Here is a 25,947-nt window from a genome sequence, read left to right as displayed (position 1 = left end):
TTGCTATCATGTTCCTGATTTCTAAAGATTTTTTTTTTTTTTTTGTCTCATGGATATATATTCTTAATTTATCTCTCCAAGAAGATTGGGGGTAGTTTTATTCTTTGAAATTTTTTCATAATAAGTTTTTCTTTATAATTTTAAAATTTCTACTATAATGTTTCTAATTTCCAATATTCTCTTAAGTCTTTGAGTACATGACATTCTTTCTTCTGCTGATGTCTTCTGAATTACTTTTCTTCTGGTTTCTTTTTATCCCTGCTTAATGTTAGCTGTTCTTCAGGTGAGAGTTAATCCTTGGTTTATTCTTCATGTTTGTGGGCAGAGTCTAAAATGTTTGTGGGTGGGACTTAACCAGCTGTGAGTTTCAGTGCATGGTGATCTTGCTGAGATTTTTGAGGGTAGTCCCCATGTTGATATTTTTAGTTCCTCTTGGGTTGGTCAGATTTTCTAGAGAAGACTTCTCAATTTCCCTTATGGACGGTAAAGGCCTGTGTGCCAGCACTCTTCAAGCTAAGAAGGGGAAAGGCTTCAAGCATTCAGAAAGCATACATTCACTTGATCACCCTTGTTTTGGAGCAGTACCCTTACCTTCTACTGTACCTAGTGTTGCATAGTCCAGAGACACTCTTTTAACTTTTTCTAGAGAATAAAATTCTAGTTGTCTGTCAGAGTAACAAAAAGTGTGGAACTGGGACGGTATTTAGGGATATAGTTGTTCTCAAGCAGTTTTCATCGAATCCTCCTTATTTCAGCTATCACCTCCTCCTCCCTACCCCCATCACCATCTTTTCCAGAGGTACTTGGTGCTGTTAATTCCTGAGCCTTTTGAAGAGTCTGCAGAGTAAATTCTATTGGTTCTTGGCTTTTCCTACTGCCAGCTTAAGACTTGCCTTTCCCAGATCTATTAAGTCAGTTACCATTTATGCATCTCCTTTTCAGCTTCTAAAATTAATTTTGTTGCTGCTGACTCCTCTCTTGTTCTTCTTGTTTTTTATGCTTATAAAATGATGCCTTTATTGTAGCTTTAGTGATGTTTCCAGAGAGGGTGAAAGAGATGTGTGTTCAAGGCCTCTCTCTTTGCCCAGATGTCCTGACATTATTTCTTACTACCAAGCTTTTAAAGAATATTGGGGATAAAGAGTTAGAAGATATATCTGGAATGTAGATAGGGAGTTTTGCTAATTAAAGGCAAGTTCATCATCATCATCACCACCACTAACTTTTATGTGTGGAGTGCACTAATTTTCTCGTTGAATTCTCATAATCTTTATGAGGAGTACTATAATTACATTCATTTTATAGGTGAAGGAAATTAAGGCTTAGAAGGTGTGTGGAACATGCATAGCATCACACACTATGTGGGCAGGATAGCTGACTCCAAATTCTAACTGCTCTTAACACTTGGCCTGGGCATCAATGCCTTCTTTATAATCAACATCAGCTAAGCTAGAACTAAGATTGATATTCATGTAAGAAAGTTTAGAAGCCTAGCCAGGGCATATGGCTAAATAGAAAGCCAATCTATCTTTACACTTCTTGTTCTAGGGAGTTACCACCCACCAAGAAGCTGTTAAGTCCTTTAAGTCTATCCTATCTCCGAGTTGTAGATCTAGTGTCAACTTAGAACCTCAGGGCCAGTGGGCTGGGGTTGAAGTTGCAGTAGTGGTCAGGCCCTACAGCCTTGATGGCTGCTCCATCAGGAGATTCCCACCAGCCTGGCTGCTTGTATTTCACCATTTTAGGGATTCATGCTGCCATTATGTCAGTGGACTGTTAGGTGCTGGTAGTCAGTTGTGATGTTGACTGACTTAGCAGGGAGGTGCTGCTGACTTCCAGCTGAATGAGTGAAATGTGATGAATCACCCTTTTACTTTCCTTTTGGTTAAAGCTGAAGGAATTGAAGAATCTGCAGCAGCAATACTTACAGATTAACCAAGAAATCACTGAGTTACGTCCACTGAAGGCTCAACTTCAGGAGTATCAAGATAAGACAAAAACATTTCAGATTATGCAAGAAGAGCTCAGGCAGGAAAACCTCTCCTGGCAGCATGAGCTGCATCAGCTCAGGTATGGTAATCCCTGCTATTTAACCCTTTTCTTTTAGTTTTTTTTAAATGAAATAATTATAGATTTATGGGAAATTGCAAAAATAGTACAAAGAGCTTTCATGTACCCTTCATCCAGTTTCCCATCACTATAGTACAATTTCAAAACTGGGAAATTGATATTGGTACAATTCAGAGATCTTATGCAGATTTCACACCAATTTGACATTCACTCAAGTATGTATATAGTTCTATGCAACTTTATAATATGTGTGGACTCATGTAACCACCACTACAACAAAGTATACAGCTGCCCTATCATCACAAATATGTCCTTTGTGCTACTAGTTTATAGTCACACTTTTCCCCTCCCTCCCATCCCCATATCCCTAACTTTTGGCAACCACTAATCTGTTCTCCATTTCTATAATTTTGTCTCATTCTGAGAATTTTTTAAAGTATGCAACCTTTTGAAATTAGCTTTACTCATGCATAATGCCCTTGACATCCATTAACATCACTGTGTGTATCAATACTTCATTCTTTTTATTGATGAGTAGTATTTCATGGTATGAATGTACTGCTTTAACCATTCACTCATTGAAGGACATGTGTTGTTTCTAATTTTTAGCTATTATAAATAAAGCTGCTATAAACATTTGTGTATTGGCTTTTATGTGGACAATAAGTTTTAATTTCTCTGAGATAATTGCCCAGGAGTGCAAATGCTAGGTCATATAATAAGTGGCGTTTAGTTTTTTAAGAAACTGCAAAACTGTATTCCAGAATGACTGTATCATTTTATACTCCTACCAGCAATATACGAGTGGTCCAGTTTTAATATCAAATGCTACATCCTTATCAGCATTTGATATTGTAACTAAATTTTAGTTTTTTACAGGCATGTAATGCTGTTCCACTGTGGTTTTAATTTGCATAATGGCTACTAATGTTGAACATTTTTTTACATGCTTATCTATAGGTCCTTTTTGATGAAATATTTGATCATGTGTTTTGTCTATTTTCTAAGTGGGTTGTTAATTTTTACTGTTGAGTTTTGAGAGTTCTTTATGTATTCCAGATACGGGTTTTTGTTTTTTTCGTTTGCTTTTTTTCTCTCTCTAGTTGTGGCGTGCAGGCTCCAGGGCATGTGGCCTCTGTAGTTTGCGGCACACAGGCTCTCTAGTTGAGGTGCGCGAGCTCAGTGGTTGTGGTGGGCAGGCTTAGTTGCCCCACGGCATGTGGGATCTTAGTTCCCTGACCAGGGATCAAACCCGCACCTCCTGCTTTGGTAGGTGGATTCGTTACTGCTGGACCACCAGAGAAGTCCCCAGACACAGGTTTTTTTGTCAGATACATGGCTTGCAAATATTTTCTTCCAGTCTGCAGTTTATTTTTTTCATCCTTCCATTGAGAAGGTCTTTTTAATTTTGATGAAATCAATTTATTGATTACTTTTCTCTTTATTCAAATTCAGTAATTTTTATTGTCTGTCTTCAAGTTCACTGATAATTTTTCTTTTTCCTTCATCACTTCCAATCTGCTATTGAGTCCATTGAGTTAGCTTTTTATTTTGGCTATTGTATTTTTCCATTCTAAAATTTCCATTCAGGTCTTCTTTATATCTTGCTGAGGCTTTCTCTGTTTTTATTTATTTCCAGTGTGTTAGTAGTTGCTTGTTGAAGCATTTCTATGATGGCCACTTTAAAATACTTCTATAATTCCATATATATAGTTCCAACATCTCTGTCATCTCGGGTGTTGTAGTCTATTGATTTTCTTTTCTCAATCAAGTTGTGATTTCCCTGGTTTTTAGTATGATGAGTGATTTTCAGTTGTAACCTGGACGTTTTGGAGTCCTATAAGTTTTAAGACCCAATCTTACTTAAATCTTTGGTAGGCTTCCACTGACACCATGCCAGCAGGGGAAGGGGAACACTGCCACTTTACTGCTAGAGGAGGGTGAAGTCCAGTGGGCTCCTTACTCAGCCTTCATTGATAACCCCTAGTGGGAGGCAGTGCCCTGATACTGCCAGAGGAAGTCCAGGCTCCCCACTTAGTACTCCACTGAGACTGCAGTTAGCAGGGAGCAGTGCCTCATTACTGTTAGGTGAGAGTAGAAGTCTAAGCTCCACACATGGCTTCCATTGATACCACTCAGGGGTGTGGAGGGCAGCACTTTATTGTCACTGGGCAGTGGTGAAAGTCCAGGCTCCCCACTTAATCTCCACTGACACTGCAGGAGGGTGATTGAGGAGGGGCACCTGTTACCACTGGTTAGTGCCCACAGTTCAAACTTCCCTCTGGCCTCTTCTGTTACTACCTCTGCAGGAACAGGGGGGAACATTTTAGTCTGTTATGGGTGGAGGTGGATGTCCAGGCTCCACATGTTGTCTCCAATGACACCGTAGCGAGGGTGAGAGTGAGGGTGGTTAGAGAGAGGCACCTCTTTACCAGAGTGGTGGACAGCCCAGTGTACACACTTGGCCTCTTCTTTTTTTTTTTTAATATTTATTTATTTGGCTGCACTGGCTCTTAGTTGCAGCATGAGGGATCTTTATTGCCGCACGTGGAATCTTTAGTTGCAGCATGCAGGATACTTAGTTGCAGCATGCGGGATCTTTTAGTTGTAGCATGCGAGCTCTTAGTTGCAGCATGTGGGATCTAGTTCCCTGACCAGGGATCGAACCCAGGCCCCCTGCATTGGGAGCGCAGAGTCTTAACCACTGGCCCACCAGGGAAGTCCCCACTTGGCCTCTTCTGACACCACCTAGCATGGAGGGTGAGGTGCACCTAGTTACCTCCAGGCAAGAATGACACTAATCTGTTCACTAGGAGCTTGTTAATGGCGGTAGGGAGATACTGTAGTCTTTCCATGGTGTTCTGCTGCAGTTGGGTGGCTATTGTCATTAATGTTTCTGTCTTGCTAGTCCTCCCCTTCCTGGGCCTTTGGCAAAAGACAGCAAACTTTTCTTGGCACTCATTCGTGTTCTAAGTTGTTGGATCCTCCCTCACCCAGTTTGGGATATGTAGAATTCAAAAAGGAAAACCAGTGAAGTCACCACCATGTCATTCCTTAAGTCCTAGAGTCCTGAGCTTCTCTACCTTCTTCTCCATCTTTTCCAGTCATCTTATGTTTGGTTTTATATATAATTTCCAAGGTTTTTTTGTCTATACTTAGTGGGTGGAATAAGGAAAAATGCATCTACTCCATCTTGTCTGGATCTAGAAATCCAAGCCCTTTTCCTTTAAAGATGACTAACAGCGCTATATGTTCTACTAGAGGGAAAAAAATTATGATAGGAACTCAAATTTTGGATGGTTTTTTAATTCATTGTTTCAGATTTGATCTGAAAAGTAAAGGTAAAGAATAAGTGCTTAACAGTGTATAAAAACAGGTCCTGTTGTTGCAGCCTCATTGTTGGGACTTTATTACTGTTTAGTGTAAGATGGTGGTACATGCCACCTTAGTAAAATCAAACCCAAAGCTTTCAGAGTTTGATACTAAAAGGGGAATCTCCATGTTGGAAAGTGCTGCTGATCAAGCAGCACCTGCTTTGTCTCACCTGCTGCTACAGGACAAACATAGGCAAGTGAATACAGAGAATATGAGGTGGAATCTAGAGTCCCATCCAGGTTACATTATCTACCATGATGACAGATATCAATATAGTAAAATTATTATTGTAACATCCCTAAGAGAGCTCTTAATGTGTAGATAGAAGAGATTTGTTCCTTCACAGATCCTAGATGCCATGCAGTTTACTAACGTGATATTTCAAAATAAACCTTAAGCAAGGTTTATAGAGCAAAATTCTTTTTAGAATTTGGTCATTTAAATTTTATGGAGTGAAATTACATCCAAAAGATTTTCATATTCAACATCTTTACAGACTTTTTTATAAGTGAAAATATATTAAACTTATTCCATGGAGTTGGCAACTTCCCCAGATAATACAAGAACACATTTTTTTAATCAAAGGATGATTGCAGAGAAGGTAAAAAAACTGAATTTTTGCTCTCTGGGAATACAAATTGCTTCTGTTTCTTCTTTCTGGAATTGAACCCTAGAAGAAAGATGCTCCATTTTAACCTCATCCTTTTTTCCGCCAGGGAATAGCTGCCCTAGCTTATTCTGTTAGAATCTCAATTCACCATCAAGAGATCATCTTCCCTCAGATGCACATTAATGTTGACCACTGAATTTAGGGCCCCCCAAAGGTGATTGGGAGCACATGGGAACATCACCTTGACATCTCCCATATTATCTCCAGATCACCTGGAACTAAAAAATATATTGTGTCCAGTTGCTAGTGTAAATGGAAGAAGGGCTGCAAGGCTCTAAAGGGTTATTTTCTGCAGCCACTTGTTCCTCTTTAAACTTCCTCACAGGGCATTCTGAAAGGATACTTTCCTTATAAAGTTGACCCTTAAGGGAAGAGAAAAAGAGGGAGAAAGAAAATGATTTCTGGCCTATTGATTTTTTTCCTCCCTCATTTTCTCCCTTTCCACCTTTCTCTTAGCCTTTCTCTCTTTACCTTCCACATTTGAGAAGTTTTGAAGAAAAGAAAAATTGTATATCAAGTGGATGTGAGTAAATTATGAGAAGGAAAGGAAGACATTTAACGTCACTTTTAGAAGAAGAAAATGAGGACACAGATTTGATTCACTGACTCTAGGACCAGTTTCTTTAGCCAAATATCTTTAAGACTCCCTGTTTTTTGCTCTTGAAATACTTGGGAGAAATGAGGTTTTCAAACATGAAAAAGCTGGAACATCTCATTCAGGCTTCTATGGCACTGGGTTTGGCTTATGAGAAGAGCCTGGATTTATACAGTAACATTTCTCTTCCACTTGTAGCTACTGATTTGCTTATTCTGCTCTGGTTCCTGTGCTCTCTTACTTAAGGGGTAAGTGAGGTATAGCCTGTTTATGGCTGTGTTCTCTTAAGTAATCAGGTTTGTTCCTTAGTGCCTCTTCTCCATTGAGGGTCTCTCCACACCATAACTACTTGTCCATCTTTCTAAACAAAATGGCGGCTTAAAGCTTTCTGGAAGAATTGTGATCTTTCTTGTACATTCTCAGTCTTACACTCCTCCTTTCTTATTCTCTCTCATTTTTCACAGACAAATATTGGAGAAAGTGTTTTAGAAAATTTCTGTGCCTTTTCCATATAGTGGCCTTGTAATAAAAATTTATTTTAGTTTCTAAGTTTTAGCTCTGCCTTTTTAAAAAAATCTGACTGTAATCCAAGTCACCTCTTGACATAGCAGGATTATTTCATAATTGGTGTATGTCCTTTAGAAAAAGAAAGGACCATTTTACCTTACTTCTAGAGAGAAACAAAAAAGTCAGATGCAATTCAAATAAAATCTTATATTATTAGGAAAAATTAGAGACATGGGTACTATTCAAAGTAAACAGATGCTGCAGAAATTTGATTACAATCCTAATGGTTTTTTTCAATCATAGTGTAGAAAGAAGTAGAACTAAAGAATATGGCAGAGAGGCAGTTTTTGATAGAACTATGGAAAATTAGCTGGGGTCAAATAGAAGCTTCCCTCTTGGTCAAATTCAGGGGATAAATAAATATCAGCAGTTTATATTTGTTGAGTGATTGTGATATGCCAGGCTCTGTGTTTGGTACATGACATAAAGTATCTCATTTAATCCTCACAATAATCCTAAGGAATAGATCATTTATTTCCATTTTACCAGTGAGGCTCAGAGAGGTTGTTACTTTTACCCAGAATCTCATGCCTAGTGTATGATAGAGCCAGCATTTGAACCCAGATCCTTCAGACTCTACAGTTGCATTCTCATAACCCTGATAGTATACTGCATCATGGCATCGCCTTTCTGAAGAATTACAGTGGTTTCCCATTGCTTAGAGTAAGTTTTATTTAGCATGGTGTTCAGTGCCCCACAGGGTCTGACTTCTTTCCTCTCCACCCTCATTTCCTGCCCTATCCACTCTACACACTACTACAACAATTCCAAAACTCACTATATATATTCATTCTTGTGCCTTTTGTTCTGTTTGCTCCCTGAACCTGGAATGCTTTTCCCATTATGGAAACCTGCCTGACTCATTGTTCAGGATTCAGACCAAATGCCTGCTTTTCTTCCCCAATCCTGCCAGTTGCAATTCTTTTTTAAGTTCTGCTCCATCATCTTACTGCATAGTTCTGTTTATAACATAAATTTCTCTCTGGTTATGTATTTTCTTTACTACGTCTCTACAGCCCATAATACTGTTTTAAATATGCAATTATTCATCTTTGTCTCACAAGTATATTTTTGCCTGTGACTATTTCATGTGTTTTCTAGGATGGAGAAGAGTTCCTGGGAAATTCATGAGAGGAGGATGAAGGAGCAGTACCTTATGGCTATTGCAGATAAAGATCAGCAGCTCAGCCATCTGCAGAATCTTATGAGGGAACTGAGATCTTCTTCCTCCCCGACTGAGACCCACAAAGTGCAGTATCAAAGACAGGTGAGTGATTTCAGCGCTGATTGCTACTCAGAGGTAACCACTACCCAGGAAACATCAGCTTCTGCAAGCTAAGTGCCCATCTGCCACTATTAGGCAAACCATCTGATGACTTCCTATGAGGTGGGCAGGGTTTCTGGAAGGAAGGATTTAAGCATGAACAATGTTAAGAGAGAATTTCATCAGTGTTTGTATCCTGGCAGGCATCCCCAGAGACACCAGCTTCCCTAGATGGATCACAAAACCTAGTTTATGAGACAGAATGTCTTAGGACTCAGCTCAATGACAGCTTAAAGGAAATTCACCAAAAGGAGTTAAGAATTCAGCAACTGAACAGCAAGGTAGGTGTTTCCTGCTAGGCTGGAGTTCAATTTCTTGTTTCCATGACTAGAATCAAGAAGGTAAGTAGAATCTGGTTAAGCCTGGCTCTAGCTATATTAGGGGACAGAAGCTTTACCTTTCTCAGAGCCTGGGTTGCTTACCCCAAAGCACTGCACACAGGGCCATTTCCTTTTCCTCACCCTTGGAGAGTCCTTGGGAGCGATTTGGAGAAACCCATTAAGTAAGAATAAAAAAACCAACTCCTTAAGGGAGCCTTCCTCCCCAACATCATCTCCCCATCTGTATCACTTGTTAGTAATATTGAGTTAACTCCCCACAAATCCTCCAGCAGGTTTCTCTGTGTTTCCCAATAGTGTGTAACAGGGAAGTCTCAGGAAAGAGGATTTTCATGTGTGATTAGATAACAGGGACAGAGGTGAGAGATCTGCTCTTCATTTCACTCCATTTGTAAGCTTCCTCATTGTGTATTTAATGTTCTGGAATTAAAGAAGCCAGCTTGCTTTTCCCCAAACCCCAGCCTTGCCACTCTAGACAGTCTAGGGAAGCATGCTGAAGTAGAGGACCTCTTTCTATAGGGAAGAGCTGCTTTGCCATATGGTTCCTAGAGCAAAAGCCAAGGTAAGATAAAAAAAGATTATTCTTGGTGCCTTCACATCTCTGTCTTCTCCCCTCATCCATTCTCTGGCTTCGCTTCTTCCTTCATCTGCTTCCCTTCCACCACCCTCTTATGAATTATTATACTCCTGTTGCTCTCTGACTAGTCAAAGTATTCTCTAGTGGCACCTCCTCTAGTTCTGCCTTCTTCAGAGGAAGCCAGCTAGGTAGTGTATGTTAGCACTGGAAGGGATTTAAGTAATCATTGAGACTCTGGAATCCAAAAATTAGCTTTGAGGAGGGCTATAAATATCCAAAAAATATATGCAAAATGGTGTGTGTGTGTGTGTGTGTGTGTGTGTGTGTAAATTTCTCATCACAAGAACTCGGGCATTCACCAAGGGATCTGTGATCCAAAAATGGTAAAGATCAGTAGGCTGTATCACAGATGAGGAAACTAAGGCCCAGAGGTATTAAGTAATTTGCCTGATGTGTTAGGAGGAGGTCAGTCTGAGGTAAATATGATAATGTACATGGAAAAGCACAGTGCCTGGTGTGCTTACAACAACTTACTAAATGTTGTTAAATTCAACTAATTGACACTGAAGTATCAGAGACTGATAACACTATTAATTTTGGCAGAGAAATTTGCATTTTTTTAAGTAGGTTTGTTGATCAAAATGAATTGGTAAAATTGCAGACCCTTTTTGGGGAGGTTGTCTGGGAGTTTTTAGGGGGGCAGTGGGGAGACTCCAGAGCAGATCCTACCCAGTTCCTCTTCTAGCCTAGTCAGTTGTTTCCAGAAAGTTCTGCCCTTCATAGCTCTGTAACACCTCCTCTTTCTAGAAACTATTCAATAGACCCCATCTCAACCTTTGTTATATTTGCCCTCCTGAACATTAGACTGTGAATCACTCTGGGCATTTGTCTTTTCCGGACAGTACTTTAAACTGCAATTCAGGGCTATTAGTAGATGATGAGGTCATTTTCGTGGACAGCAACTGAAACATTTTTCATGTAAATGTTTTACTGAAGTAAAACACCGAAAAGCACACAAATCACAAGTGCATCATGGTATATTTTCTGAAAGTGAAGACACCTGTATAAGCAGCACCCAGATCAAAAATCAGAACATACCAGAACCCCAGGAGTCCCTTGTGTCTTCTATTCACTACCACCACCTTAGAACTATGTATAAATGGATCATATCTTCTCTTTTGTTTGCTTCATTTATTTTGTGAGATTCATCCATGTTGTTATGTGTACTGTGATTTTTCTGTGTTCATGCTGTGTAGTATTTATTACATTGCAGGCATATAACAATTTCTCTATTCTGCTGTTAAAGAACTTTTGGGGTTTTCAGTTTTGAGCTATTACAAATAGTGCATATAGTTTTTTTTTTATAAAACAAGTAAAAGAGATTGAAACTATATTATGTAATATATAATAAAGAATATAATTTGTTTTGAGAAACTTTAGTTTCAGTTACTTATATTTAAATACTGTGTTCTGGGTCATTATCAAACTTATGTTTTCTTTAACAGCTTTATTGAGATATACTTCACATACCACTTAAAGTACGAGAAACACTGCATTAGATCACTTTCATTCTGGGTGAGAAAGAGTTCTTCCTTTAGAAATCAGCTGTAAGGAGGCATCTCCATCCCTAGGGTTGGTCGTTCACTTATTCATCATTCATCAAAAACAAATAACTGTTATCTGCCTTCTATGAGCCTGGCCATACATTAGGTATTGAGGATACACAGTGACCCCTCATGGAGCTAATTGGTGATATTAAAGCCTCACTCTAAATGGGTCCCAGCTAGCTAGGAGGACTGCTTCTTAGGTCCTAGCATGGGATGGTAGTAGATGGGCTGTCAGCATAGAATGTCTCCTCTCCAAGCCACTGCCCTAATTCTTTCCATGGATGCTCAGATTTTATATGTATCTCTGCCAGCATTGTTGGATATTTGTATGTAATGCAAACTTAAAACATGAAACTTAAAACTTAAAAACATGAGGGGAATGATTATTGGTATCCTGTAGTCTCTATTCCCTCCTATTCTGTTTTTTCAAGTATAGATATGATGAAATACAGTAGCTTAAGAGTTAGAGCAGAGGTCAGCAAACTTTTTCTTAAAGACTCGGTAAATATTTTGGGTTTGTAGGCCATACCATTTATGTTACAACTACTCAGCTCTGCAGTTGTAGCACGGAAGCAACCACAGATGACACATAAACAAATGGGGTGGTTATGTTCCAATAAAACCTTATTTACAAAGAAAAGGCAGGGACTTCCCTGGTGGTGCAGTGGTTAAGAATCCGCCTGCCAGTGCAGGGGACACGGGTTCGATCCCTGGTCTGGGAAGATCCCACATGCTGCAGCGCAACTAAGCCCATGCACCACAACTGCTGAGCCTGTGCTCTAGAGCCTGCGAGCCACAACTACTGAGCCCAAATGCCATGACTACTGAAGCCTGCATGCCCTACTGAGCCCTCACGCTGCAACTACTAAGCCCACGCTCCACAACTATGGAAGCCTGTGCACCTAGAGCCCATGCTCCTCAACAAGAGAAGCCACCACAATGGGAAGCCCTTGCAGTGCGACGAAGAGTAGCTCCTACTCGTCATAACTAGTGAAAGCCCATGCACAGCAATGAAGACCCAACACAGCCAAAAAAAAAAAAAAGCAGTAGGCCCTGGCTCATAGTTTGCCAACCCCTAAACTACAGGGATCTACGTCTATCCTAGACAGAACAGTGCAGACATTACAAAAGGTGGTTTGTATGAGGGTGGCTTAAAAGCAGTTAGACTTCTTAAGTTATGGGAATTTTTGCTTCCAGTGAGTTTTACTGGTCTACCCTTTCTCCTCTAGATCTTCCAAGAAAAATGTGTTGGATTTTTTCAACACTGAGTGATTTGGAAGGGGGGTTGTTTTTTCATTTATTTGTTTGGTTTTTCTTGGTATGGTTTGGGCTGCTTACTGTGGCCAGGAAAGTTGACTTTCTTCTATATTAGGAGAGGACCATATTACTCCCTGTCTCAGAACCCAGTAGTTGTCATTGTACCCAGCCACCTTTGTTTTCCAATTAGTATTGTTTCTTAAACATTTATATTCTTTCCTTTATTAACTGTTCCCACCCCTGAAAAACCCTACAACCTACTTAAGTTCCCTTGCTGAATTCTCAGATGGGACACCATCAAAAAGCAGATAGAGCTCCAGACTTGGAGTCAAGAACCATACTTGAGTCCTGGCCTGCCATCTTTTAGCCACATAACATTGGACAAGTCACCACTCATCTCTTTTTTGTCATTTGTAAGTGAAGATAGTAGTTCTTCCTCTAACTCTCTCAAATAAGATAATACTTTTGAAAGTGCTTTGTAAACTGAAAATTGCTCTTTAGAGGTAAGGTTATTTGTTGTGTTTTTCATTCTGGCTATGCAAATATTTTTGTTATACCACATGGATTTCTTGTTCTAATTTTCCATATGCATTAAATGTCCTTCCCAGTCAGAGTATCTCTAGAAAACTGTTTATCCTTTCTCCTGTAAATGTTGATTCAACTTTTTTACACAAACATTAACCCAGACTACTTACAAAAGAGAATACTTGAGAAAAGATTGAATGTGCAGCCAGGTACACCAATTTCCTTTCACATAATGTACGTTATCCAACAAAAAGGTACTTCAGAGAGACATCTCTGTGGTTGTTAATGTATCTGGATGTTAATCATAACTAAAGCTTAAAATTTGACAGCCTGCAAGTGAGGAATTAGAATTATAGTTCCAGGAAAACCGAATTCAAGTCATTGGGTGGAAGCTACAATGGGTAAATTTTTTATTCAATATGAAAAAGAAAAATATCTGTTTTTGACGTAAAAAATGGCTTGGGCTGCTGGACACATTCAAGGGAAGACAGAATTACTACCTGTTACTCATGCAGTAGAGGAGAGCCCTGACTTGAGTGACTGAAATGCTTCCCCCTGTGAGAGTTGATGCTCCCAATATAGTTTCTTACATACATAGGCATAGTAGGATTTATTCTGTTTCTCCCTCTTACCACCTGTCATCATTTTTACTTTCTCGGTAGCTTGTAACTCTCTACAGCATTGAAGAATCTGCCCAGGAATATTATTGTATGAATTTTTAGGTGATAGCTCTGTCTCCAGCCATATTGAGCTCTGAGGATTATAGTCATTTATTAGTAATCTCAACTTGGACCCAAGCTATTGCCTTTCTCCTTTTACAGGCCTTGGTTAGCCTATCCTGTTAGACTGCTTTTGGGTTTCTGCCTCCTAGTTATTCAGTTAATGTACTAGGCACCATAAATAAAGTTTTTACCACTCTTCCAGAATTGTTTTCCTTTCTCAGTTGAAAAATTCTGAGTTTTCTCATGTTGGAGGAACACAGTGCTATTTTTGCTATTATTGAAAGAAAGGTCTTGCATAAAAAAATTTGATCCTTAAGACTCAGGACAGTTTACCTACACACTGCTCGTAGTGAAACTAGTGAAACAGTCCTATGGGCTGGTGCTCATCCTCTCTCCTATTTCAGTTCTCTCAACTGCTGGAAGAGAAAAATACTCTTTCCATTCAGCTCTGTGACACCAGTCAGAGTCTCCGTGAGAACCAGCAGCACTACAGCGACCTTTTCAATCATTGTGCGGTTCTGGAGAAGCAGGTTCAAGAGCTGCAAGCGGTGAGTGAGAAGGTGAGAGGCCGGGAAGAGTGTTGGGAAATTGAGTGCAGATGATAAAGCGTAAAGCACAGCATCGAAGAGGTTGATGTCTTCAGGCTGAGGATTCATTAGGTGTGATGGAGACAGTGAGAGGAGAGGAGGGGAGGAATAAGGTCCAGGAAAAATTAAAGAGTGAACGGTAGGGGCTTCCCTGGTGGCACAGTGGTTAAGAATGCGCCTGCCAATGCAGAGGACACGGGTTCGAGCCCTGGTCCGGGAAGATCCCACATACCGCGGAACACCTAAGCCCGTGCACCACAGCTACTGAGCCTGTGCTCTGGAGCCCGCAAGCCCCAACCACTGAAGCCTGTGCGCCTAGACCCCGTGCTCCGCAACAAGGGCAGCCACCACAATGAGAAGCCCGTGCACTGCAACGAAGAGTAGCCCCTGCTCGCCACAACTGGAGAAAGCCCGCGTGCAGCAACAAAGACCCAACGCAGCCAAAAATAAATAAATTAATTAATTAATTAATTAGTTTTTAAAAGGAGTGAATGGATTAGAAGGAAAAAGATGAGAGAGGTGGTGAGAGAAATCAAAAAGTGAGTGGGAAACAGTGATGACTGAGGCTTTTGGAAGGCTTTTTGCTTTAAGTAATAAGACAGCTGTAGGAAGATTTGGACCTGAGAAACAAAATAGGCAGAGCTGTTGACGGCAGTGGAGAGGAGAGGTCGTTGAAGTTGGAGGAGACTGAGAGTTAGGGTGGAGGTGAATAGGACATGGACATGGAAGGGGTTGGGGAGGAGTTGTTGAATAAGGGAAGGAGCAGAGTAGCTTCTGGAATGTACATGAACCTCCACTAGAAGAAAGCAGATTTCAGTGATAAGCCTTTAAACTTTTAAGAGGAGAGATTCAAGAATGAGAATGAGAATCTGAAGGAAAATCTAATAAAGAGTTTTATGTAGGAGATTAATCTGTTAGAACAAAAGATTCTCACTTCTAAACCTGTACTTAAAGAGAGTGATAACGGAGGTATTCCTCTCCACATTTCTCTTTCTCTCCAATGCCTAAGTGAGTTCTCAGTTTGCCTAAGCACAGTTTCTTAACCGCTTTCATCACTGAATTACTAAACTTATTCTTCTTCTAGGGACCACTGAATATAGATGTTGCTCCAGGAGCTCCCCAGGAAAAGAATGGAGCTCACAGGAAGGGTGATCCTGAAGAACTGAGGGAGCCACAGCTAAGGTTGGGGAGGAGTTCTCAACCCCGGAGCGTGTGTTATGTCTGCAGAAATTGGGTGGTCGTCGAGTTAGAACAGGAGTCCATTGTATGGATTTACTATGCCTTCTTATCTTACTGGTCTCACAGAATTAATGTGAGGATTAAAGGTGACAATTCTAATAACAAATTGTGTGTGAATAGTTTATACAGCAACCCCCCCTGCCCCACACACACCTTACTAATGTTATGGTGTTCAAATGAAAGCTATTCAGTCCCTAAAATCTCTTAAAGCATTTCCTACAGCTTTAAGAGATTTTCCTACATCTCTTGACAGGTATGCTTTTAAAATATTCTTTGTGTTTGTACAGTTTTCTATAAATTTTCATGCTTTATAACCTTATGAAGACTTCGGATCCCTTGTGTCAGCAACTATGTCCTGCATCTAGTGATGCTGTTGTTCTCCTTTTGTCCTGAAGCTTTTCTGAAGCCCAGCAGCAGCTGTGCAACACTAAACAGGAGATGAATGAATTGAGGAAGCTGCTGGAAGAAGAACGAGAACAAAAAGTGGCTGCCGAGGCTGCCCTCTCCATGGCCGAGGAGCAGATCAGGCGGTAAAGGGCTGAGGGACACAGCCTCTGTTCACTTCTGACCCTTTCTGATCATACTCATGTGCATTTCAGTGGCCAGACTTGGGAATAATTAGGATCTAATTCTCATCCTGAGATGGGTGCTGTAGTGAGGGTAGGATCAAGGCAAGGCACGTTAATCCAAGCTCAGCCCCTCCGCAATTCCCTCTTTGGCCCTGATGCAGAATGGAAATTGAGGCAGCTAATCAAGCGCTGCCTCCCAGGCCTGGCGCTGCCGTTGTCATGTTAGCACCTCATACGCACTCTGCAGTGCTTGTGGAACTCAGCAGACTTGCCATTTAAAAGCAGCTCACCAATACTTATAAACATCTCCTCCTTCCTCAGCCTAGCCTGCAGAAGGTGACAGACTGACCTACACGGTACCAGACCATTCTGTCCGCATCAAGGCTGCCCCTGAAAAGCTTATCTTACGGAGGAACAGACACAGAAAGGGTCCTGTGCAGCCAGCCTGGCTCTCATGAGGAGAACAGGCAGGATGGAGCTAGGCTGGGCATGTTCAGTTTCTCTTTCCAGGCTCACAAATCAGATTAAAGTGTTCCTTCTCTCCTGGAGAAAAGTGTGGGCCCTGCCAAGAAAGTCCAGGAGTTTTAGGCTAATGGACATACCTTCACATGGAGGAAACATCAGGAGTAGAGTTCCATCCTCCCCACCACGATTAAAAAGTGCATCCCTCTAGGCAAATGCTTGAACAAGTGTGCGCTATGTTTACTCACAGCCCCTTGATACATTTCTCATTTTTGTGAGAAACCATTGAGTGGATAAAGGCAGCTTCTTCGCTAAATGGAGAAGTTCCAGTATTAAATAAATAAGCAAATCAGCAAAAAATGAAGCAGAAAGCAGTAGAGGCTGCCAGTTCAGTTTAATTGTAAGAACCCCACAAAAATCTTTCTTGGATGCTTTTGCCTATTAGCTTTTAATAAATGGAAAAAAAAGTTAATGAGCTTCTCTGAGTCAGGTGTGGTGTAGCAGAGGTTTAGAGACACACCTGGGTTTTGAGTTCTAGCTCTACATCTCACTAGCTGTGCCACCGTGGAAAAGTACTTTTACCTCCTTAGGCCTTACTTTGAAGATAATAGCACCAACCTCAAACCTGAGGATTAGATGTATGTAAAGCACGTGATCCAGCATCTGATCCACAGTAGGCAGTCAATTCCTGGTAATTATTACCATCTCTACTGCTGCTGAAAGAAATCTGTCTGCCCTTACACTCCTTGCATGGGGGTGGGGCCGTGGGAGCGGCCCTTGCTGCAAGTCCCTTACCCTGCATCACATGACAAGAAGGCCATCAGCCTCTCATGCCGTGGACCAATGCCTCTTTTTTTTCTCAACACAGGTTGGAGCATGGCGAATGGGACTCTGCCCGGTCTCCTATCATTGGCTCCTGTGGCTCCCAGGAGCAGGCACTGTTAATAGATCTTACAAGCAACAGTTGTCGAAGGGTAAGAAGGGGGAAGGATAAAGAGAGGGTACTGTACTCTCAGACAGGGCTGGCTGTGTTGAGTGCAAGGGGTCAAGGAGGAGGAATGTGGGCCTGAGACTGGAAGGGTATGGAAGGTTGGAAGAAACTAGTGGAAGCTGCCAAGTCGTTGGCCCCAAGGGGCTTTCTCTCAGGTTACCTCTTTTCTGCAGTGGTTGGAGAAGGGAAAGGGACAGATCTCTATAGGGAAAAACTCTCTGACTTTCAAATTTTCCTTTCAGACCCGGAGTGGTGCTGGATGGAAGCGGGTCCTGCGTTCGCTCTGTCATTCCCGGACACGGGTGCCACTGCTGGCAGCCATCTACTTTCTGATGGTTCATGTCCTACTTGTTCTATGTTTCACAGGCCATCTATAAACCTAGTTCTCACCTTTTGGATCACTCCCCTCAGAACTTGGAATTCCCTCACCTCTAGCATCAAAACCATCAATTCCAATGGAACAATCTTCCCACTTACAGGTCCTCTCTCCAACTCTCCACAGAAAGTGCCTGCAAAAAGAGGTGGATATGAGCACAGGTTAGAGCTGCAGGGACCAGTGAGTCTGCTTTCTTCTACTGTCCAGGACCTGACACTTCTGCAAAATCTGAGGAGGCCCCACAGTTGGTTATTGAGCCCAATATTTGTTCAGATTTTGCAGGGCCCTGATCTTTTATGGTCCTATGAAAGATGCTGAGGAATGTCTTTCAGCCAGGAGGACGGTTCCAATAAACCTAATAATCAGAAGTCCAATATCATTTTGATTGATACTTTCTTTGTCTCATGTACCTTATATTTTCTCCTGCTTCAGAGGGAAGGTGAACCTGCCATAAACAATGGCAGGGGGAATGTTCTGGGGAACGTTATCTCATAGGATATCTAATTAGGTCTCTGGCAAAAGAGAGCCAGAATAGAAGAACTCCCCAGGGGTTTTAGCTGTTGGATCACAGGGGAGGACGGCGTTGCTTTCCCTGGCTGTTCAGGCATAATTGGAGTGAGAGTCATGGTCCTGGACTATAAGGTGAGGATCCCACTGCTTATCCCTTCATCACATGTGTACTAAGGTATTAAGTGGCCTGTGCCTTTCCTTTCACTGAAAGGCAAGAGGAACTGGCTGTGGACAGTGGGATTCAATTCTTGTCATTTGTGTGTTATCTGAATAAGCCTCGAATGTGGACCCTAAGACAGTACACTAGGAACCAGTCCTAGGTGAGGCACTGACTCCCAGCCAGGGAGGTCTGACTGCTGTGACAACCACTCCTAGCCGCTTGAAGTACGAAGCTGCTTTGCTGTTGGTGACAGTTATTCCAGTTTCTCATTGCGTCGTCATCTGCCTTCTGCGGTAACAGCTGAGGAAAATGGAGGGAGATTATAGAGAAGACAAAATATTTAAATCCAAGCCTGAGAATGACAGCCGGGTTTGAATTCCATTTGTGCCTATTCCCCAGCTCTCCTTTCTCCAACCCTTACCCGTTGGTTATTTTCTCATTTTGCACATGTTCTCTGCCTGCTCTCACCACCCAGAGAGGAGAGAAAACTGGTGGACGGACTGATCCGCTCTAATCCTTTGTTCTGTGGTGGCCAAATCATGGTCACAGCAACCCAGGAACTTTCCTGAACAACTGTAAAATAATAAAATTATTTTCAGAATGAAATACTGTGGTGGCTTGTAAATGCATGTATACACAGGTGCTTACATATATGTGTGTGCATGCTGAGGAGAGGAAGGTACATAGAGGAAGTAGGGATGGAGTAGCCAGGAATTACCATAGGAGTAGAAAGCTCTGCATATCCAGGCTTCATTCTCACTGGCCAGCGTCTGGCTGCTTGCGTCCTTCTAGCCTTAGCTGCTAGACCCCAGGGTGGTGAAGCAGAGTGAGGAAATTCCATCCTAATACTGAACCAAACAAGCTGGGCCTTAGGGCATGAGATTCATGCAGGTTTTTGCCTGGGCCTGGGAGAACTGTCTGGTGCATATTGAAAACATTTTGTCCCTAGGGATCCCTCTGGGTAGGAGTGCGGGAAGGGAAGTCTCATAGGGGAAAAGCAGGATGGGCATTATGATGTGTTTATATCAAGTCACTGCTTGAGAAATGCTAGCTCACTTTCTCAAGGTACAATAAGTAAATTGAACCATGTCTATCTGGCTTTAAGGCCCATGCTTGCTATTGTCTCACTGCCTCTCATCAAGAGTGAACTTGGGGGACTTCCCTGGCAGTCCAGCTGTTGAGACTTGTGCTCCCAATGCAGGGGGCACGGGTTCGATCCCTGGTCAGGGAACTAAGATCCCACATGCCACACGGTGCGGCCAAAAAAAACCACAAAAGAGTGAACTTGGAACATTTGCTAAGGAGAGGTGCACTTGATTGTTTGTTTGTTTGTTTTTGCGGTACGTGGGCCTCTCACTGTTGTGGCCCCTCCCATTGCAGAGCACAGGCTCCGGACGCGCAGGCTCAGCGGCCATGGCTCACAGACCCAGCCGCTCCGCGGCATGTGGGATCTTCCCGGACCGGGGCATGAACTTGTGTCCCCTGCACTGGCAGGTGGACTCTCAACCACTGTGCCACCAGGGAAGCCCTTGATTGTTTTTTAATTTTATTTTATTGAAGTGTAGTTGATTTACAATGTTGTGTTAATTTCTACTGTACAGCTAAGTGATTCAGTTATACATATTTTTCATATTCTTTTCCATTGTGGTTTATCACGGGATATTGAATATAGTTCTCTGCTATACAGTAGGAACTTTTCGTTTATCCATTCTTTATATAATAGTTTGTATCTTCTAATCCCAAACTCCCCTCTCCCCCCCACCCCCTTGGCAGCCACAAGTCTGACCTTTATGTCTGTGAGTCTGTCTCTGTTTCGTAGATAAGTTCATTTGTGTCATATTTTAGATTCCACATATAAGTGATATCATATGGTATTTGCCTTTCTCTTTCTCACTTACTTCACTTAGTATGATAATCTCTATGTCCATCCATGTTGCTGCAAATGGCATTACTTCATTCTTTTTTATGGCTGAGTAGTATTCGATTGTATGTATGTACCACGTCTTGTTATCCAAGATGGGCTTTCTTGTCATCTATGATTAAATTCTATGATTTCTCTAAACATCTGTATCTGGATGGTGTGTCACAATATCTGGTCTGATCATTTCTATTTTTGACCCAAAATTAGGACTCAAAATGTTCTAAAAGATTTTTTTTTCCTTCTACAAATTTACTCTTCCTTAAAATAATTTTGGTGCTGCCATAATAAATAGGTTATGAAGTAGGAGAAATAATCAGTTGATCTCCATGCTAGGCGTAGAATCCTTAGATTTGGAAGTGACTAAAGTCTTACGTTCCTAATGCAGAAATCCCCTCCTCTGTATCTTGGACAAATTTCATTCATTATCTGTTTGAATCCATTGGGGAGCCCACAACTGAGCAAATCAGGTCAGGACTCCATGTCAATCAAGATTAGGAGAGGCTTGGTCAGGTACAGTAACAAACACCCCCAAATTCTCAGTAGCTAAAACAGTAATTAGTTTTTAGGATTATATTTTAGTCAAAGACTCCAAGTCCCTCACACAATGGATGGAGCTCTACTTGTATTGTCATTCTTAGTTGGGGACCCTCTCACTCAGGGACCTAGGCTGCCAGAGGAGCCACTCTGGAGAGTTGCAGGTTGCCTTGTGTCTACTGCGAAAAAAATGCACAACCTAAAAGTTGAGAATTATGTTTTATTTGGCAGACAAAACTGAGGACTTAAACCCAGGATGCAGCCCTCTCAGATGCTCTGAGGGACTGCTCTGAACAGGTAAGGGAGGAGCCAGGAAATATAGGAGTTTTTGCAAAGACCAGATATCGGAACTTCAAAAGATTACTGTTAATGAAAGAAAAACAGATATCTCAAGTTAATTTTCTGTGTATGGGAGGAGGTAAGAGTCTGGGCTCATTGATATGCACCTTAGCTATCTAGGGCCAGTGTCCTGTTCTTTCCCATCCTGAGTCCCCTCAGGCATCACCCGTGGCTTGATAGCTGCAGCATCCTTTATTTACTGACAATGATAGGCAACATTTTTTTCATTCACACTTGGTAAGCAGTGGACACAGGAGCATAGCAAAGCTTGAGCTCGTCTTGAAGTCTCACTTCAAGTCTCATTTGATGTTTCACTTCTTACATTTCACTGGTCCAAACAAAGTCACCTGAGCAAGTCTGACTTCGAGACGGAAGGGAGGGGCAGCAAATCTTACAGAACAGTAATACAGAATACCACAAAGACCTTCCATCATCTGGTACCACTTAGTTTTTTCAGACTTCTTCCTACTACCTGGGACCAAATCTTTCTGAATTAGCTCACGCTCCTCACTGCCCCCTAAACAATCTCTGAACTTTCCTCCCTCCATGCCTTGCCTTTCCCCTATGAGTTATGCCCTTCCATCATTTGATTGATCAATGTTTATTTGAACATCTACTGTATGCAAACCCCAGTTTTTAGTACTGTGCGTAATGTGGAAGTGACTTTCTTTTTAAATCTTATCTTTCAAAACCACATAAAAATCATTTTTTCCATTAAACCTTTCTTGATTCCTTCAGCCCATACCAAATTCTCTAAATTTCTTCAATATAAACAGATACAATTGCCCACCTATTTGGGACACAAATAGTGTTGTACAGCATTCTTCTATGTGCTTTCTAGTTGAATGTTTTGCTCCCCTGACCAGATTATAGACTCTGAGAGTAAGAGCAGAACTTTTTTATGACCTCTGGAACCCTCAAAGCCTTGCAAAAGAGTAAGCACAGAGCATTTAATCCTTATTTATTTCAATGCCTCAGCAGAAGGAACTGACTCAAACTTCAGGAAGTAGCTGTGAAGACAGGGTAGCAGGAAATGACAGAAAACCTGAATACGGAACTGAAGCAGCAGCTCAGAGTTTCTTGCTCTGAAGTGGCAGCAGCTAGAGAGGAGCCGAGTGTCTACTTGAGGAGCCGAGAGCCTAGAGCAAACGCTTGCGCGGTTAAAGGTGGGTACTCCGGGCAGTGGGAAAGTTGGGGAGCATAGGACAAGAGTTGAAGTGAGAGGACTCTGCCTGGCTTTTCGTCCTTGCTGAGCCGTGAAGTCCCTGCTAGTAAGCTACTAACCTTTCATGGCCAGAAGGCCGGCCTGGGTGTGAGGTCTTGTGGATAACAAGCATCTGGGGATGGAAGCAGAAGGGAGATGATGGAGCCCAGGGAACGCGATCCAGCAGCCATCCAGGACCCCTGATTTCTGCCGACAATCTACAATCCTCTCTAAGGCCCGATGGTCCTAGGCACTGAGCTGGGAGGAGGACCACTGGAGATGAGACAGTCTCTGCCCCTGGAGAGCTTATGGTCTAGCAGAGAGACAAAACCCACAGGAGACATTGCAACAGATCAGGAAGTAGTGGTAGCTAAGGTACACCCGTGCTGAGAACCAAGTGCCAGATGAAGGTGTGGCGGTTCGATTAGGGCTAGTTTCTCTGATTGTAGGGTCACAGGATCCCAGAATGTCAGAAATGGAGGGGACTTGATGAATTAGCGAGGTTAACCTCTCCATTTATTTTCCCTTGGGAAAAACAGTATCAGAGAAGTTCAGTGATTTACCAAATTATTTAAGTTAATATTTGTAAATTGCCTAACCTGGTACATGGCAAATAAGTACATACCCTCTCTACTTTGACTCCCTAACCCATATTCCCACAGAGCTGGATGATCTGACTCTCTGTCCGTGTACTTTACTCAGGCAGCCTCAAGAAGAGGCCCTCGATTGTGCCTGATATCCTGGCCACCAGGCCTCACCGACTTATTCTCTGGTCTCCCTCCTCTAGATAGTACCTCTTGGCTTCCCTATTTCCGGCCAGTAGCTCAAGCATACTAAATTGTCTCAGTGTCAGAAACCCTTCCCTCTGTTTCAAAAATACTTGAGGATGGCAGGCTTATGGGAGAGTCAAGCTGAGACCTGGGAGGAACAGCAAGAAAGAGGACAGGACTATCGGTCCTCACTGCTTCCTTATTGCTCATGAATATTTCAGAAACTTCTCTTTTCCAGTTTTCTGTGTGAACTCCTTTTGTTGCAGAGCAGCCCAGGAGCCAGGACCATAGGTCTTTTCAACGTGCCCCCCACCATGCATTACTGTTGCCCCACAGGGGAAGGCAGAGCTGCTCTTGGCAGTGACTCATCCCACAGTCCAGCTGACTCGGTCCATACTTCCCCAGTGTCCTCTTTGCATCTTGTTAACCAATCTACCCCCAGATTTCCCTTGGACTGGTTTCCAAGGGGTTTTTCAAAGAGCTGGAGAAGGATGGAGTTTTCAAGTGGAAAGGAGAATTGGAGAGTCTGAGCACCTCTGGAGAGACTGGAGGGTCTTAGGAGTGGTTTTAAGATGGGCTTGTTTAAAAGACAGTAAACAGTGTGGGGAAGGAGTCTGAGCAAGGAAGGGTGGGCAGGGAGTTGCCAGCCAGCAAGTGGTACCAGGGTCAAGAAGTCTCAGCACCAGAACAGATGGGCATTGTCTGTTGTTTCCTCTCCACACCAAGATCCAGGATCCCACAGATGCAGAGCACCTGTGCAGCTCCTCATGCAGGACTGGCAGGGCCAGCAGAAACACTGGGGATGCCCTAGTGGAATAACAATTTGGCACCCCCTCAAAGCGGTGTTCTCTAAATATTTCTTTAACATTTATTTAGTTAATAAAAGTCAAATAATTCTTAATGTTCAAAACAAGGGGCTTATTACATGCTCTTTTTTGAACCAGTTATCTACTTTCAAAGTATAATTAAACTGTTTTTAAAAATTGAACAATAAATGAATTATTCTCAGCAAATAATGCTTCCCCATGCATTGTTCAGTTGAGGAATTTCAGCTGAGTGCCCCTACTGACACACAGCTTTGCAGTGGCCAGTATTAGAGTGGAGGTTGGAAAAATTCTCAGTGGCGTTTAGCAGGTTGTAGAGAGGAGTGTAGATGTTCACATTATGAAGAGCTGGACAAATATATATCTCAAGAACTATGAAAGAAGTTATATGTAGATACCTGAGTGAAATGTTGCTGTAATTCCAGGGATGTTCTAGCAATCCTCATTGATTACCTCTTCAAGCCACTAGCTGGCTGGCCTCTTGACACAAGTGAAGGATCTCAGCCATTTTGACACCCAGGTTATTTAGTATTACCTACATTCATGATGACTTCTGTCCAGACTAATGAGCCCAGGCCACATTAGTTTGTCTTAAATAAATCCACATCCCCCTTCCTCTAACTGAGAAAAAGTGCTTTCCTAAAACTTCCATCTGCTTTGCCTCAGATTCTATTTTCTTCTAAGAAAAAAATAGCATGAAACTTTGGCTGCTATATCATTGACTTCAGTGTTCTTGTTTTCCCTCTTCTTGATTTTTTCACCTAATCATTCCCATTTTCTGTCACCCTCAGATGTGGAAGTCTGTAGTAGGTCATGATGTATCTGTTTCCGTGGAGACCCAGGGTGATGATTGGGACACAGACCCTGACTTTGTGGTGAGTGTGGAAATAGCTTTCCTTGGACAATGAAGGGCAGTGGGCAGGCGTGTGGGCCACTCTGTAACCCTTGAGGGGGCTTAGAAAGTCTGGGACTGGGATAGCCCTCATGGTGGGACTGCCTGGCAGGACAGTTTGCTGTCATGAGTGGGGTCTGCATGATAGCCTGTGCTGAGGATGGAAGGAGACAGGTGCGGAGGAGTTTGACATTGTGATTGACAGGCTATGGCAGGCTATGCTGAGGGAACAGGTTAATTGGGTGTCCTTTGGCCTGTGAGCCAGGATTTGAGCTGAACATGTATGATTTGGGGGAATTCGGAAGTTGTAGGAGACCTAAAGAAGAAAGTTTGAGGGATGCAGAGTGGAAAGGGAGGTTTCAGAGCTCACCAGCTTAATTTTAACATGGGGGCCTGGGTGGGATAAGCACAGAGAGGAGTCTGAGTAAAGTCCCTGCGTGCCGGAAGCAGCTGATGCAGGGGACGTGGGGGTTATGTGTGTCAGCTGTGTGGCCTCTCTCAGCCTGGCACATTTCTTGCCATCACTTATCGCTGAGTGTTGTCTTTTGTAGAATGACATCTCTGAGAAGGAACAACGGTGGGGAGCCAAGACCATTGAGGGGTCTGGACGCACAGAGCACATCAAGTAGGTACCAAAAGGACTGGGAGGAGGGAAAGAGGTATGGGAAGAACCCAAAGAAACCTTGGAGACTCAGGAGAAGGCGAGGGGGGAAGGAAAGAGGGAAATTCCTGTCTGTGTGTCCTTGCTTTTCCTTCAGTCTGTCCCCATGTGTCCCTTTGGGTGTCATTGTGTATTTGTTTCATGTCTCTCCTCTTATCCCCCCAACCCTATTATCTGTCTTTTATTTCTAACCACTCTGATATTTCCCCAACTGTGCCTATTATTATAACTGTTTCTCTTCCGTCAGTAAGGCATGAGGAATTCAGAGAGGGAAGTGCTGA

At 42.3% G+C, this 25,947-nt stretch overlaps 2 protein-coding genes across 25 annotated transcripts in view; both read left to right on the top strand.

Moving 5' to 3' along the window:
* GOLGB1 (golgin B1) overlaps positions 1-22,268 on the top strand; it is an 89,931-nt gene extending 67,663 nt beyond the window's left edge. For 7 of the 12 annotated variants that reach the window (XM_022565241.2, XM_089909951.1, XM_089909949.1 and 4 more), the window contains 8 exons: positions 1,892-2,070; positions 8,379-8,544; positions 8,745-8,882; positions 14,032-14,187; positions 15,299-15,396; positions 15,849-15,983; positions 17,353-17,458; positions 17,718-22,268. In XM_022565241.2, the coding sequence (XP_022420949.2) occupies positions 1,892-2,070; positions 8,379-8,544; positions 8,745-8,882; positions 14,032-14,187; positions 15,299-15,396; positions 15,849-15,983; positions 17,353-17,458; positions 17,718-17,852 (1,113 nt within the window). In that variant the 3' untranslated portion in view covers positions 17,853-22,268. Of the gene's footprint in view, positions 1-1,891; positions 2,071-8,378; positions 8,545-8,744; positions 8,883-14,031; positions 14,188-15,298; positions 15,397-15,848; positions 15,984-17,352; positions 17,459-17,717 lie in introns of those variants that run through there. The other 5 variants (XM_089909952.1, XM_022565329.2, XM_022564998.2 and 2 more) reach the window with 3 other exon arrangements.
* Positions 22,269-22,372: 104 nt separating this feature from the next.
* HCLS1 (hematopoietic cell-specific Lyn substrate 1) overlaps positions 22,373-25,947 on the top strand; it is a 41,316-nt gene continuing 37,741 nt past the window's right edge. For all 13 annotated transcript variants that reach the window (XM_089909981.1, XM_089909987.1, XM_089909983.1 and 10 more), the window contains exons 1-3: positions 22,373-22,481; positions 24,905-24,988; positions 25,557-25,630. In XM_089909981.1, the coding sequence (XP_089766107.1) occupies positions 24,905-24,988; positions 25,557-25,630 (158 nt within the window). In that variant the 5' untranslated portion in view covers positions 22,373-22,481. The remainder of the gene's footprint in view (positions 22,482-24,904; positions 24,989-25,556; positions 25,631-25,947) is intronic.

The sequence above is a fragment of the Delphinapterus leucas genome, chromosome 4 (genome assembly GCF_059928025.1).
Source record: "Delphinapterus leucas isolate spDelLeu-1000000601 "Yukka" chromosome 4, BTC_Dleu_Yukka2, whole genome shotgun sequence".
Taxonomy (NCBI): domain Eukaryota; kingdom Metazoa; phylum Chordata; class Mammalia; order Artiodactyla; family Monodontidae; genus Delphinapterus; species Delphinapterus leucas.
The sequence above is the reverse complement of the archived record's forward strand: the minus strand, read 5'-3'. Positions and strand labels throughout refer to the sequence as shown.